Source organism: Podarcis vaucheri, assembly GCF_965113315.1.
Source record: "Podarcis vaucheri genome assembly, chromosome: 3".
NCBI classification, from domain to species: Eukaryota; Metazoa; Chordata; class Lepidosauria; order Squamata; family Lacertidae; genus Podarcis; species Podarcis vaucheri.
The window spans coordinates 69,445,030-69,461,297 of NC_138761.1; the positions used below are offsets into that span (position 1 = coordinate 69,445,030).

General features: G+C 41.9%; 1 protein-coding gene across 1 annotated transcript; it reads right to left on the reverse strand.

Annotated features, from left to right (window-relative positions):
• Positions 1-176: 176 nt before the first annotated feature.
• Positions 177-15,934, reverse strand: HSF2 (heat shock transcription factor 2). Its single transcript, XM_082216128.1, has 13 exons — positions 15,626-15,934; positions 11,330-11,438; positions 10,204-10,331; positions 9,133-9,257; positions 7,907-7,982; positions 7,167-7,228; positions 6,959-7,040; positions 6,035-6,180; positions 4,104-4,367; positions 2,996-3,101; positions 2,635-2,688; positions 1,563-1,647; positions 177-898 (listed from the first exon to the last, which is right to left on the reverse strand). Exons 1-13 carry the CDS (start codon positions 15,752-15,754, stop codon positions 612-614), a joined length of 1,653 nt encoding a protein of 550 aa, XP_082072254.1. The 5' UTR covers positions 15,755-15,934; the 3' UTR covers positions 177-611.
• Positions 15,935-16,268: the final 334 nt, after the last annotated feature.

Below are 16,268 nucleotides of genomic sequence, written 5' to 3' on the forward strand. Positions count from 1 at the left end.
GGCCATACATTTTCATAGTACTGAATATACTTCCTCTAGCCTGCTACTGAAAATCCCCTTTAACAAAGAACACATTCACAGAAAACCCCCAACCCATTCAACAGCATTTGTGCCTATGGGGTGAAGCAAGTAGTGGATACTCTTACGACTATGAAATTAAGAGGGACACTTGTCAATTCAATGAAGCACTATATTCAGTTCTGGTCCCCTAACACAGTTTTATTTAAACAAAGTTGTAAAAATAGAAAACAAAGTACAGAAGAATTAAACTCTTGAGTGCTACGACCTCCATCCAGAGTTATTTACTTGTGTATGTCATACATTAGGACTAAAAGTGAACAAGAAAAACTGCGAGTGGCTAATACAGAGCATCCAATTACCTGGCATATTCTGAATACATAATTCCAAATATGACAGCACTAGAATGAACTCATTGTGAACTGTTGATGGTTTGTATAAATGCTTAAACTGCTTTTTTGAGAACCGAGTTTTGGGGAAAGTGATAGAACAAACTGTTTAAGGTTCCACAGTAGCTGCTCACAAAATGCCATTTACAAAAGATAGATCCCAAACAATAGCCTCAATAAATAGTTTGCTTTAACTCTCTCATTTTAGTTGTTCAGCAGTGGCATATCAGTGTCCATTGGCACAGGAGCAAGTTCACACAAATAAAATAGTGTAGCTTCACTAGCTTCTGCTTCTGTCAGTGGCTCCAGACGAACCAGTTTGCTTTGGGTTGGTTGAGGATCCAGACCACTTTCCAGGAGTTCATCCACTTCTATTTGTTTATCCACAGAAGATACTGATTCAGGTGTCATATTTGCATTCTCCACTGAGCCTGAATTTCCATCAAGGAATGCAAGTAGGGGAAAGGCAGTATATTGAATGAGCTGTTTATCTGCAGGGCAAGAAACAAACCAAACCAAAATAATTACTCAACTGCTCTATGTTCCTATAGAAAAGGCTAAAAAATGAAAAGAAACTTGTGCAATGTACAGCACAACTACAACTCACTTTCCAAACATACTGGGTACCGTATTTTTCGTCCCATAGGACGCACCTAGTTTTTTTGGGGGGAAATAAAGGAACTATTTTTTCCCTTTATTTACCCCCCCAAAACCAGGTCGAGGAACAGCGGGATGGCGGCGCTGCGCCTCCTTGCTGTCCCCCGAGCTTGTGGGGCTGGGGAGCCCTGCGGGGAACTCCCGCAGGGCTGCCTAGGCTGCGGATGTGTTCCCAAAGCGCCGGGCGCTCTGCTTTCAGCGCGCCCGGCGCTCCGGGAAGCAAGCTGCGGATGTCTTCCTGAAGCCTGGAGAGCGAGAGGGGTCGGTACGCACCGACCCCTCTCGCTCTCCAAGCTTCAGCGAAAGCCTGCATTCGCCCCATAGGACGCACCCAGATTTCTCCATTTTTGGAGGGGGAAAAGTGTGTCCTATAGGGCGAAAAATACGGTATATGTTAACTATTTTATTCATTTCGTGTCTAAAATAAGGGTATTTATGAATGCGGGTCAAATTTTACCCAATCTACATTTCTGAAACTAAGAGAACTTGCATACCAACCTGATTTGGGGTCAGAATTAGGCACATCTTGTGTAGATGGTTGAGCACTATTAGTCTTCATAGTTTCAATTCCCTTTGTCTCCACCTTAAAAGCAAGCATGGTTACAAAAATCAGATGACTTCGTACTATTTTTTTTTAGGAACAGAGAAAACATTTGTCTAGAAGATAATATTACAAGCAAATGTTCAAGAACTTATCTAGCAGCTGGGACACAGGAGTGTTAGAAATCTAGACTGTCACCATGGGTAAAAAGGTAAAGTAAAGGTACCCCTGCCCGTACAGGCCAGTCGTGTCCGACTCTGGGGTTGCGCGCCCATCTCACTTAAGAGGCCGGGGGCCAGCGCTGTCCGCAGACACTTCTGGGTCACATGGCCAGCGTGACAAGCTGCATCTGGCGAGCCAGCGCAGCACACGGAAACGACGTTTACCTTCCCGCTAGTAAGCGGTCCCTATTTATCTACTTGCACCCAGGGGTGCTTTCGAACTGCTAGGTTGGCAGGCGCTGGGACCGAGCAACGGGAGTGCACCCCGCCGCGGGAATTCGAACCGCCGACCTGACGATCGGCAAGTCCTAGGCGCTGAGGTTTTACCCACAGCGCCACCCGCGTCCCGTCACCATGGGTATATCCACCCAATCACATTCAAATTTTACTCTAGAAAGCATGTCTAAAATAAGGAGAATACATTTCAAAATGATGCAAATCTCCCGTTTCAAAAGCAGTTCTTAGCCTGTGTTTTTCGCCCTCTTTTGAATGCTACATGTACTTTGATAATAACTTTTTAAAATAATGATGTGTTAAACTGATGTTCCGGGCAGCATGTGCTGCCCCCCAATATAGAACTTGAAAACTTAAGATGCACATGTGTAATTTTTCAAAAATGCAGAAAAAAATCTGGAAAGCACAAAAAGGAAAACAGCTGCATCTTTAAATAATGTGTCAGTATCAGCCTTGTTAAGGCACACAAAATGTTAAAACAAATATTAACATGCTATATGCAACTGGATTAATTAGACAACTGGCCATTGACATTACACCGTATTTCCCACTGCTGTGCTACTTTAAAACTTACTTTTGTACTATTGATATGACCTGTAGGATTCATCTGCACGGAACTTGAAAAAAGCTGGACAAGACAAAATGTACACCAAGTTTTAAAATTCTATATTCTAGATATAAATTGGGTGACTTATAAACCAAACTAATCTTTTGTGCCTGAAATAGCCACAAATAGAAATGTTCTGCACAAATCCTCAAACACAAACTACTATTCTGCTGCTCTCTGAAACTGCAGTCTCAAGCTGTTGTTAATATAGACCTTTTAAGGTATAACATTTAAAAAATGCAAATATTTTTTTCTTACACAAAATCTTTGTAAAACCAAATTTGTGAGGAAAATAGAAGTAAAAAAAATATATAGTGTAAATATTTACATCAACCAGGAGATCTGGATCTATGCTGAACTGTCGTCCTGACAACATGGCCTGGAAATCCTCTAAACTGCAATCAATGCTCTCAAGATAATCCAGAAGTTCCACCCTACAGGAGTGCAAGAAAACCCCATGAAATTCTAGCTTTTCTGAGAAATATATTGTACAAATGAATCAAAGTGCGGAAGAAAAATGAAGGTCAAGAGGACAACCGCTAAGATTATTTGGAATTAAACAGGTAAGAGTATAATTCTAGGTATCTGCAAATGATCCATGATGTTGAGTGGGGGTATATAGTGGATCAAGCATGCACTGATTCTACAGAAGACCACTAGTCTTTCAGTAAACACTAAGCATGAGATTATTCAGTATTAAAAATGGAAACAAGCACCTACTCTAAAAGCTATCTGTACCTTGACTACAGAATCCAAAACTGAGGAATACTGAAGAAATACTATTAATTTGATTTATATACCACCCTTTATTCAAAAGATCCCAGGGCAGTGTACAACATTAAAAACATATTTTAGTTAAAGGTAAAGGAACCCCTGACAGTTAAGTCCAGTCACGAACGACTCAGGGGTTGTGGCGCTCATCTCGCTTTACTGGCCGAGCATATAAAAAATATATAATAGTAACAGTCTCCCTCTCCTTAACAGGCCACAGATTATTTAATACCCAAAGGTAAAGAGGTATGTTTTTGCTTGGTGCCTAAAGACATGTAATGATGGCACCAGGCTAGCATTTCTGGGGGCGGCATTCCACAGACGGGGAGCCACCACTGAAAAGGCCTATTCTTGTGTTGCTACTCTCTGAACATCTTGGGGAAGGGAGACATAGAGAAGGGCCTTGGATGACAAGTGCAGGGTCTGTGTTAGTTTGTATGGGGAGAGGCGGTCCTTAAGGTATTGAGGTCCTGAACTGTGTAAATGGGTCAGCACCAGCACTTAGAATTGGGAAACATTTGAATCTCACCCACTATGCCATGTTCAGAAAGCAACAAATCAGAGAACTAGTGCAAATTTATATATTCATGTAGCTCTTCTTGAAGCTCTTAAAAAGAGAGAGAACAAGTATGAACTTTAAAGATGATTTGAAGAATGTGACTCACTTTCCAAGAAGATTGATATTTTGTGAAATCACTCCATTCTCACTGAGTATTGAATCCATCATTGAGACTGGGTCTTCTGCTGTTAAGGTTGACTGGCTGTTTAACTGAACAGCACCAGACATTAATGGGCTTGCACCATATGGGGAAGGACTGACAGAATCACTGGATGGAACTGTGGCTGGTTCAGCAGTTGTATTTTCATGGATTATAGGAGCATAGTCATCCTCATTGTCATCTTCGACTATTACAATGTCAGGACTATAACTGCAATAAAAGGATATAAAAGGATGTCATATAGAGGAGGGAGAAAGGTTGTTTCCTGCTGCTCCAGAGAAGCGGACACGGAGCAATGGATCCAAACTACAAGAAAGAAGATTCCACCTAAACATTAGGAAGAACTTCCTGACAGTAAGAGCTGTTCAACAGTGGAATTTGCTGCCAAGGAGTGTGGTGGAGTCTCCTACTTTGGAGGTCTTTAAGCAGAGGCTTGACAACCATATGTCAGGAGTGCTCTGATGGTGTTTCCTGCTTGGCAGGGGGTTGGACTCGATGGCCCTTGTGGTCTATTCCAACTCTATTATTCTATTCTATTCTATTCTATTCTATTCTATTCTATTCTATTCTATTCTATTCTATTCAATACAATACATAGATAAAATGTGATTCAAGAGAAGCAACACCCACATTTCCTTTGCAGCTCATATTAATGTAGAGAACAGCTATTAAACTGCTGCCCTTGTTATGAGCTACATAATGCTATTGTTCTGCTCTTCCTTAAATGCTCAAATACTGAGAATACCAGTACGTTTCTATTTTTCTTTTTTCTTTTTTGAGGAAGGGTAGAAGAGGGAAGTACCTGTTTGTTGGGGTCCAGGGAAAGAGAAGAGAGGTAAGCTCTTCCAACTCAAATGTGGCTAGGATGGCAGGTGGTAGCATATTTTAATTTTCTTTTTTTTTATCCTGCCCCCAGGAATCTGCTCCAACATACCCCATTTCATCCTATACTGGCTGGGAGTATATGCCTGTGGAGCTTTTTGTGAGTGTACATCAGGGAGACTCTAGCAGGTGTTATATGACATCCCACTGCAAAGCTCCACTCGCTCCACTTCTAATAATAATAATAATAATAATAATAATAATAATAATAATAATAATAATTTATACCCTTGCCCTCCCCGGCTAGGACCGGGCCCAGGGCAGCTAACATCAAAGTATAATACATTAAAAACATAAATCAAACAAACGATTAAAAAACAGCTTAAAATCAAATTTGGAGTAGAATAAAATCAGATTATTCTGATTTCACGGATTATATCTATAGGGGATGGGAACACTGAGTGCTCACCAGGTGCAACTGTTTGTGCTGGTCTTATATGAGCCGGTGGAAAGGCTTAGGGCAGCCACTTGTATACTGGGTCTTATAACAAAAAAAAGTGGGTGGGTGTGTCCAGAATGGGCCCTGACCATAGGCCTGTTGGAACAGCTCCGTCTTGGACGCCCTGCGGAAAGATGTCAAATCCCGCAGGTCTCTTGCGACAGAGCATTCCACCAGGCCAGGGCCAGAGCCGAAAAGACCCTGGTCAAGGCCAGCCTAACCTCCTTGAGGCCCAGGACCTCCAAAGTGTTATTGTTTGTGGACCGTAAGGTCCTCTGCGGGGCATACCAGGAGAGGCGGTCCATAGGCTTTAGGATGGCTCCCTTAAGCTTACACCTTTCACCAGTTACCTTTCAGAACAATTTTGATTTAATGTTAAAATTTATAGACTAACCTATTGGATATATTGGATCTTATCTCTTGATTAAACAGTTATCTTGGGATCTACACAAGACCTAGAGGGTTAAACTATCAAGTAAAATAGGGACATAATTTCTGTAGGTCAGTGTGCCTGAGGATATTTAATTCCAAATATGTACAAATATTTTTTTCTTACTTTGAGTCTGAAGCAGCATCTTCACTGCTTTCTGGAGTAACCGGAGGCTTTTCTTCATCACCAATATCATCAGTTATATCATAAATAATAATATCGTCTGACAGCTGTTCTCTCTGCTTTAAGCCATCAGTCCTGCTGTGTGGTACCTGCCCATTTACAAGAACCAAAATAGATTTACAAATCATTAGGAATTCAGACATCATACTAAACAAACATTTAGGAGGAAAATGATACAATTTCCAAATAAGCTGTCTTGACAAATGTAAAAAGCAGCTTAAAACGAGAATCTGGAGAAACCACCCTCCCCTTAACTTTGTAAAGTAAGGGTGAGACAGTAAGTACAGTTCTGAACAAAAGTTGCCATCCTAATTAGGAAGTTTGTGTGTACACAATAAAGGGGGGGGTACATTTTCACCTTCACAACCAATGTAGACCTTAGAGGGTTCAAGATGAATGGAAGAAAGTTACAACATAGTGAAATAATTTGTGGGAGAAGATGCAGAAAGAATGCAAAATCTGTACAATGTGTACAGACAAGACTTCTTCAGATTGTGTTTAAGGGAAAAAATAGCTCCTACATCAATGACACCTGCTTTTTTAGCTGAATATTTTGCCCTCTTTCCTCCTCATTTAGCTTATCAAAACTAAACAATAATCTGACAGTGCAGTATTGGGTGTAAATGCTATGGAAAAGCATCACTTGGTGCCCCCTCACTTTCTATCAACAGCATTCTTGGTACCTTACTGCTATATGCCTGATCTATTTTCACTCCATATAAAGGAGAACAGCCAATGCAAGGACTATGTGAATAATGATTACTGTACTCTTTTTCGTGGGGAATATTGTATTTTCTCTGGCCAACCAAGCAGCGATTCTGCCCATTTTTTAATACTTTCCTTAAGTATATTTCAGAATTAACTCACATGTTTGTTTTCTGCTGGTTCTTTGACTATCTGCTGGAATATGTTGGACTTCGGTGTCCCATTAGTATTCAGAAGCAATGGGCTAAATCATAAAAGAAAAAAAATGTTTCTAAAAAATACAAGGATTTAAACTTATGCTTCTATAAACACTATATAGTCACAAAATAAACCTGTGTTACAATTCCAGTATCGTCAACCCGATGCTTACCGTTTTCGTTTCAAACTCACAAGTTGGTTATTCTGAACAAGGGTGACAATGAACTGTACAATCTGCAGAGAAAGACAGAATGTTGCCTTTAGAAAAAGCCTACACACAATTAAGAGCAAGTTCAACTGAACTCAATAGTTCAATTTTATTTTTTATGGTACTATACAGAGTCAAGTAGGCTAGAATTAAAGCCTGAAATATCAAAGGCTTAGAGTCACCTTCCTAATAGGAAAGTTAAGAACAAGAGGATTTAGAGGTCTGGGTGTCATTCTAATGCAGAGATAATAGTGCAAATCCCTAAACAGCCTAATTTTTGTATGTTGTAGATATCAGATTTGTCTAAAAACAATTTAAAAATTATGCGATGAAACTTAAAGGCATTCAAAATATAAAACATGGAGTTCTGCAAGTTTTATATTTTGTGTATATCCCTGTGTTTAATCTCTTAACCATTTGTTATACAATTTTAACAAAATTAGATTATTAATGCCCTTGACATTTCATGCTACCATATCCTAAACAGATCATCTGAGCTTTTTACCACCCACTATCCAATTTATCTCCGAGAAGATAATTTCAAGTTTTATTGAATTATTGCAAGTCACCTACCATTCAAGCTACCAATTTCCACTAAAACCCTTGCCCCTTTACAACACACAAATTACTGCTTCCCTTCCAATTTTGCACTGCATTTATAGATGACTTTAAATTATTCTTCTGAAGAAAAGTTACATAATTACCTTTCGAATAACTTGCTGTTGCTGCAGATGTTTTGCTCTCAGTTCTGCTACTTCCCGCCAAAGAGATTCATTTTCTCTGTTTCAAAATGTTTACAGTCAATATAAGGATTACTAACTGACCTAGATAAAGGTAAAAAGTTAAAGGACCCCTGGACGGTTAAGTCCAGTCAAAGGTGACTATGGGGCGCTTATCTCACTTCAGGCTGAGGAGGCAGCGTTTGTCCACAGAAAGCTTTCCGGGTCATGTGGCCACCATGACTAAACCACTTATTGTGCAACAGGACACCGTGACAGAAGCCAGAGTGCACAGAAATACAGTTTACTTTCCCGCCGCAGCGGTACTTATTTATCTGCTTGCACTGGTGTGCTTTCCAACTGTTAGGTTGGCATACGATAGGACAGAGCAATGGGAGCTCACCCCATCAAACATTTTTGAACTGCCAACCTTCCAATCAGCAAGCTCAGTGGTTTCAACCACAGTGCCACCCGCATCCCAATAACTGACCTAGTGAAACTTGGAACTGTAATTATACCTTATTGTTAACTAAGCCCAAACATATATAATTAAAATAATCACATATTCATGCTTATCCCCCCCTTTCCTATTTTAGATTGTGAATTCCTTGAAACAGGGACCTGTCACACCTCTTCTTTGTAATACAAAATACACAAAGACAGCATTACAGTGGTACCTCAGGATAAGAACTTAATTGGTTCTGGAGGTCCGTACTTAACCTGAAACTGTTCTTAACCTGAGGTACCTCTTTAGTTAATGGGCCTCCCGCTGCTGCCGCCATGCGATTTCTGTTCTCATCCTGAAGCAAAGTTCTTAACCTGAGGTATACTATTTCTGGGTTAGTGGAGTCTGTAACCTGAAGCGTCTGTAACCCAAGATACCACTGTACTCAGTTGCCTTACTCAGAACAGACCCATTGAAATGGAAGACCCATAGTCATGGCCATTAATTTCAATGCGTCTACTCAGAGTTACACTTAGGTGAACACCAGCCTTAATAAACAACTGTTTCCTTAAAAGTGCCATAAACCCACCAATAATGATATAAATAATGATGATAATAATTGTAGTAGTAGTAAATACCCTGCCCATCTGGCTGGGTTTTCCCAGCAACTCTGGGCAGCTTACAGCATATCTAAAAACAGTTTTAGATGAACTAGTAGTCTTTCATACTCATCCTCCTGAAAAATCAAGCTAGAAATATTATTTACCTCTTCAGAGCAGATAGCCTGGATTCAATAGTCTCTTGTTTACTTTGAACCTTCTGAGCACTGCTTATGATTTTAGACAGATCTTCCTGACGAATTTTATTTTCTTCAGGCCTTGAAGAAGAAACCTGTAAGAATTATCACCACAAATTTAAGTTAACATGTTACTTTTAAAAATATGGATTACAGTGACTATTATCTGATAAATAAGGTTTTGCTCTGAATCCATGCAGAGTTTTGTACTTCTGCTTTCAATTAACAAAAATGTACACATGGATGGAACCTGCAAGATCATGTAGGGATCATATGCCATCTGAAAATGAACTAAATAAACAAAGGCTATGCTGAATTCAAATAACTCAAAAAGAATAAAAAGGGGAGTGCTATGTACGTATGTATGATTATTATAGGGCAGAAAGGTCAAGAGAATAATGGAGGGATATTCAAGCTGGATGGTCAGGGCCTTGTTCCATCTCTTACAGAGAATTCCCTTTTCACCCAGATGCTTACCAAAGCTACTTTATGCAGGTATCGTAGCAAATAAGTAGCAACTGAAGAAATAAATAGTGCAAACATTCCATGAGGTCAGATGACAATTTTTGCAAGCGTAGGGGATGAAGTGTGGAAGGTAAGCAAGTGAAATCTGACATAGTTCAAGTTGTGCCAAATGAAGATAAGACTCTGAACATCTCCCTGGATTTCTGTTTCATTGGTGAAGCGCTTCCTTAGACTGATCAAAATAGGTCCAAGACTTGCTTCTGCCTTTAGATCAGAGAACTGGCCATCCCCCTTTGTTGAAGGCATATTTTAGGTTACAGTAAGCCATCCTTGATCTGTAGTTCTAGATCTTGACGTGACTGAAGGCTTGCATGCAGTTGTTTTGAACTGTTGCATGGCAGTCTTGTTAGCATGTGCATTGCTTTGTACTCAGTAAAACTGAATTGTACTGTTCCTTTTTTGCAATCTAGATTTCTGTTCCCACTTCCACTATCTGTAAGATCCTAGCAAACCCTCACATGGATCTACGTCAGTGCTTACAGAAGGTTCAAAGCTTCCAGACTCCCTTTCACTAACCTTTCTTTTAATGTGCTCCAGTAAGTCTTCCCGTCCTTGCTTGAAGTAGGGGTGTTGGAATTCAACAGGGCCATCTCTTTCCAATTTGACAATGCCAGAGTCAACATGGACTACCTTACGAAAACCATCTGAAAAGAATAAATCAACTATGGAAAAGCCTACTAGAATAATCAAGGCTACAATCCTCATTCAGTTGAGTGAAAAATGTTGCTGTCTTTGTGCAGGTAGCAGCACTGCCTATTCACATTTCTTTTGCCTTTAGTGAAAGCTATTCTGCTACAAGCTGCCCTTCATTTGTACAGGTTTCTGTGTGACTAACCCTAGGTGCATTATCAACCTATGCAGGGTCCCACTTTGTTTCCCTTCCAGCCTTATTAGTCCCGGGGTTTTATCTTGGGATAACAAGGCCGTTCTCATAAGAGCAGCGGAAGGCAGAACAATAAAGCCAACCACAGCCTTCATATATTAGTACTATAAAGGCTATACCTAAGAGTTCTAGCTTTAAAGTGCCACTTAAAATATGACATACACCTTCAATCATCACAACGCAATGCTGTGTTACAAGATGGGTGTCCTTCCTAAAATAAGGAGATGAACTTATACTGCTACGTGTCATGTCAAAACCTGTCCCTTCTGGAAGAAGATACTGTCAATATCATGGGATTTCTTTTTTATAAAGCTGCCACACATGCTCTCAAAACACTTATAAAAACCATTATTACTGGTTGTCAAACATGACTGAAGTTCACACAAAAACCAAGCTGAAGGCTGCAGCTATGAGGAAGGCTCGTTGCTTTGAATCAATTCTCTCAGCGTCAGCTGTCCTCCTAGTTGAGATTCCTGCATAGATGACCCTCTGGGTCCCTTCCAAGTCTACATTTCTTTGATTCACTCAATATGCAGTATGCATTCTGCTTGTTTCCCTTTGCATTCCAGTCAGTGACTGCAGCTGAATGCCTTACGATACTGTTTTGTACAATAAATGATTAAAACTGAGGAATAGTTAGAATCTGTTATTACAATAAAAGATAGAATCCATCTCAGAACTGAATTCCATGGAGTTCAATGTTTTAAATGTAGACCAGTATAGCTAAAGGTTAATACTACATATCGTTATAAAACTCACACATATTCAGCTGTCTCACAAAGCTTGCCATGTTGTTGTGCTTGAAGTACTTTGGAAGAATCTCTTTGGCAAATCTTTGTTCATCCAACACAAGGAAACTCTGTCCATTCTGCAATGAAGATCACAATCACATTCAATGCCTAAATAATGTGGTTAGAAATGTAAAACAGTTTCTTAAGCATAGACTATCATTAACCAAATGAAAAAACAACAAAGCCAGCGGATGTGATGGGATACCTGCTGAAGTCTTCAAAGTGGGTGGAGCTAAACTTACACAACAACTTCACTAGCTCATCGAAAAAATTTGGGAGATCCCAGCAGACTTTAGGGATGCCAAAATTATCAATCTCTTTAAAAAAGGTGATAGAACGAATTACGGAAACTATCAAAGCATCTCTTTATTAGCTGCAGCCTGCAAAATTCTTGCAAGGATCTTAGCAAACTGTCTCCAAACAATATCCGAGGCTACCCCTCCTGAATCCCAAAATGGTTTTCAACCTTCTAGGGGGACAGTGTACATGATTTTCAGCACTCAACAGCTTCCAGAAAAATGCTAAGATCAAAACTAACCCCTGTACATGGCATTTACTGACCTGACTAAGGCCTTTGACACTGTAAATCATAATGTCCTGTGGACTGTCCTCCTTAAAATCAGCTGCCTAGATGAATTTGTGAGCATCTTTTGGCTCATCCATTATAATATGACAGCAACAATTGCAGATAATTACTCTCAAAGTGAACCGTTCACAGTGGGATCAGGTGTTAAACAGGGTTGTGTTATCACCCCAACTCTTTATTTATTATTTTCATTGCCATGACCCTACACTTTGTCGAAGGGAAACTCCCCACCAGAATAGAAATCATATCAAACAGATAGAAAGCTCTTTAATTTGAGTAGGCTGAAAACAAAGAGTAAGGTTACCTTAACTTCTGCCATAAAGCTTCAGCATACTGATGACAACATAGTGTGTGCGCACTCAAGAGGATGACCTCCAAACCATCCTAAATATCTTCACATAAGCTTATAAAAAGCTTGGCCTATCGCTCAACATCCAAAAAACCAAAGCACTGTACCAACAAGCACAAAACAACGCCTCTGCATAGCTACAAATCCAACTCAGTGGTGTAATGTTGGAAAGCGTCAATCACGTCCCCCACCTGGGCAGTTATCTTTCCACAAGGGCTAACACTGACGCCAAAATCCAACAACCTTTGAGCTCTGCGAGTGCAGCTTTCTCCCGATTGAAGTGCAGTGTGTTTGTGGACTGGTACATTCACAGGGAAACCAAAATGCTTGTTTACAAAGCTATTGTACTACCAACCTTACTGTATGCTTGTGAAACATGGACCATTTATAATGCAACTCCATTGATACAATTTAGGAATCATCTATTGCATCTTGCTCCTCACTATTTTTATGCTAATCTTTGTGCATACTGAAACAATGTGCAGAGTGCAGCAAGATCAGGTAAATCAGGAAGAAGGGGCTAATTAAAAATGAAACAGATAAATGAGAATCAACTGCAGAATGATTCTGCTGCATACATAACTGAGTAATATTCATTCTTATCATGGCTGAGCTTAGAATATTTCAGAATTGTTATTTATACTTACATAAAAACGGAGACAAAACACAAGCATATTTCCACAACTCAAGGTTACTCAGATAAAACATGAAGGAGGCAGACCATATTCCCTATTAGTATGGTATGCATGTTGCTCAGTAATTGGAAAATTACAAAGACGAGAATTCTTGGTTGAGAAAATATTCAAATGCTCTGGTCATGAAAGAGAGCAGCCCAAAAGACTTGTCTCTCCATGAAAAAGTCTACTTGAACAAAAGTTTCATGTGCACATCAGAGCACATGTGCAGTGTGTACATTATTGGTGGTGTTGGTGTTTTTAAAAAAAATATTGTTTACAAAATTAACTGCAAGATTTGGCATGTTCTGCTTGTCCCCTGCAAATTTTGGGTTTCCAACTGGTGGCACCAGTGACTACACCACTGTCCTTGGTCTGTTACCTACTGCTTCCCTGTTGTCAAGCGCTTCGGCAGCATTCTTTATTGTACTACTTCCTGAAAGGTCTTTAGGAGAGATTGGATGTTTTCAATTGTTCCCATTACCTAGATGAAGACTTGACTAAGTCACCACATCTGCAGCTTTCCACAGAAATGCTGCAAGGGAAGATGAAGAGAGATTTCCTGGACAAGCACTCAGGCAGAGCTTTTAACCTTTGCTGCCACCAATGCCCTTTCTATATTGTTTGCCCCTTCATCTACCCATAACACCATGGCTTTTGTTTCTTTGCCAAATTGGTGTACATGACTGCACAAATTCCTGCAACTTTATCAATAGAAAGTGTCCTTCCTCTTAAAGAGACCTAAAATGGATGCATGGACATACAAAATGGACTGCAAATGAGCAATAGGAATGCAGTGTAAATCTTACTGCTTATATTAAGATGATTAAATAGCCTATTTTTACCTACCAAATAGTTCCTAAGCTTGGAATCAAACAAAAGAATTACGTACCTAAAACTTCATATGCTAAAAATAAAGTGTCACTGTTAGCAGGATAGGGAATGTGACACAAAAACTATGCAAAAGATGAATGCCTCCTGAGATCTGGACATTGTTTGTCTTAGGCATACAAAGACTGTTTGAAAATTGATCACCAAAGCTTTCCTACCCTGCTGTTCCAATTTGTACAAGTTCCCAGACAACTGTGATGCTAATGAAAGAGGACCTCTTCTACATTGTTACAGAAAGAGTGTACTCAACATTCATCAATTTGTTCACAACAATCTCAGTTCTTTGCTTCTCACCATAAGGTTTTATTCATACAGGTGTAACTCCTTCCATAATTCTTGGAATTTGTCTATTCTGGGCAAAACAGAGAAGCAGTAATCTAATGACCTGCAGCCCCTTTTTTGGACCACATATGGTCTACGGAGCTACTGAGCTGCCACCTCCTCTTCTCCATGTAAGCCTATCTACAGGGGAGCACTACTAGAATCAAACCTAGGACAAGAAACTATAGTGATTATTTAGCACTTTAGTGCATTCAAAATGATCCACATCTCAATACACAAGACATCTGTTTTGACTAAAACAGACCAACATGGCTACTTCTGTTTACAAGAGTAACCTTTTTTGACTTGAGAACCACCTTCAGCCCTTGCTGATCTCCTGGAGCTACAGAGGTCTAAACCTCTCTACTGACTCCAACACTTTGTGTGTATTTATGTTTCCTTCCCAAAATTAGTGGACTCTTGGAAGTCAATAAAATGGCAGGTATGTGTGTTAGTGCATGAGAAGAGGCTGAGCCAGTACCTGTAAAGGCAGTTCTGCCACTCCTGCTTAACAGTTTTGTAAAGCCCCATGTTGTGGAGGTAATAGGCAAGATAATACTGCAATGCTTCACCTAGAACTACTGACCAAGTTCATGCCTAAGGAGAAAATAATAATAATGCATGAACCAGGGACTCCCCCAAACCAGATCTTAACACAGTCAGTAAGATGCTCACGACCTAAGTATGTCCTCTTAACTTGTGCCTTTGTTTGTGTGTACGCCACACGCAGGAACACCCCTCACCCTCTGGTTGCGGACTGTTTCCATACAAGGCGTTTCTCCTACATGCGAACCACCTCCGTGTTAAGGAAGCGGGTAGATATGTACTGATCCACACGTGCCTACGTCAAAGGCACGTTTGGGAAGGGTCGCGCGGCACATCCTCCTCCCCTTTATATTTGGCTGCCTGTCGCCTCCCTTCCCCTGGAACTTGTTTCGCAGCTATTAGCTAGACTGGGGGGGGGGGGGAGGTTCCATGTTGCGGGAACCGAAGCGCGGCCTTCAGATTACCGAGTGGTGTGTATAGACGCCCCCCCCCCCCGCTCCCTCGGACGAAAGCGCCCTCATAGCGAACCCGAGCGCGCCTCGGGCCTCACGGGGCCCTTCGCGGGTAGGCCGCGTGAAGCCCCCACGCCCGTCAGGGAAACAGAAAGCGTGACCAACGCCTGACCACGCCCCCTTCCCTTCCCTTCTCTCTCTCCCCCCCCCCCCGACCTTTTGTCCGATCGAAGGCCCAAGACGCAACACAGACGCGAAGATGGGCGGCTGAGGGGAGACGGAGAGGAAAAGGGTGGGAAGGAAGGAAGGAGCGCGCGACCCATGAAACGGCGACGGGAGATGGCGGGGAGGCCGATCCCCCCCCTCATTCCCGCGCCGCGTCGCCTACCGAGCGAGGAGGCCTCGCCTCACCCCGCTCCCCTCACCCCCATCCTCTTACTCCTACCTGGCTCCAGGTGATGAGCTGGTTGCTCGGCGCGTCGCCCACCAGCGCCCAGAGCTTGCTGAGGAAGGCCGGGACTGCGGTGGCGGCGCCCGCGTTCGCCGCCGACGTTACCGGCTGCTGCTGCTTCATCTTCGCCCGCTGAAGTGCGCCTGAGGCAGTCTCGGCCGTCGGTGCCGCCGTTGTCCTTCGCTACCGATGCTAATACCGTCGTCGCCGCCGCCGCTCCTCCTCCTGCCTGCCCGCTCCTCCCCCCGCAAGGCGCGTGCGCGCCGCCCCGCACGCGCCGTGGGGGGGGCCCTCGCGAGTTCTTCGCCCCGCCTTTTACATAACGAGTCCACGTGCGCGGCCCTCACGTGCAACAACAGCGAGAATTCTCGCTTTTCATTGGTCGCAAAAAGCGTCGGAGCGAGCGGAGGGGCTCCCATTGGCTCCGGGCGCGGAATGAATAAATAAATATATAAATCGGGAGACGGAAATTTCCACCGACGTGGAATGCAAATTTGGAGAGAGCCGTATGTTCGGCCAATCAGGGGGAGCTTCTCCAAATAAGAATGGAAGGCCGGGGCGGCAGCGGCGCGCACGAAGGAGGGGAGGGAAGGGAAGTGGGCGAGGCTCAATGGTGGTGAAAAATCAAAGGGGGGGG

Bases quoted from the DNA above. Each gene is read 5' to 3' on its own strand.
- HSF2 (XM_082216128.1), bottom strand. From the start codon at position 15,754: ATGAAGCAGCAGCAGCCGGTAACGTCGGCGGCGAACGCGGGCGCCGCC. The intron at 6,181-6,958 runs GTGAGTTAATTC...GTAAATGGGCAG, and splicing joins AACCAGCAGAAAACAAACAT to GTACCACACAGCAGGACTGA. The intron at 2,689-2,995 runs GTAAATATTTAC...TGTCTTGTCCAG, and splicing joins ATCCAGATCTCCTGGTTGAT to CTTTTTTCAAGTTCCGTGCA.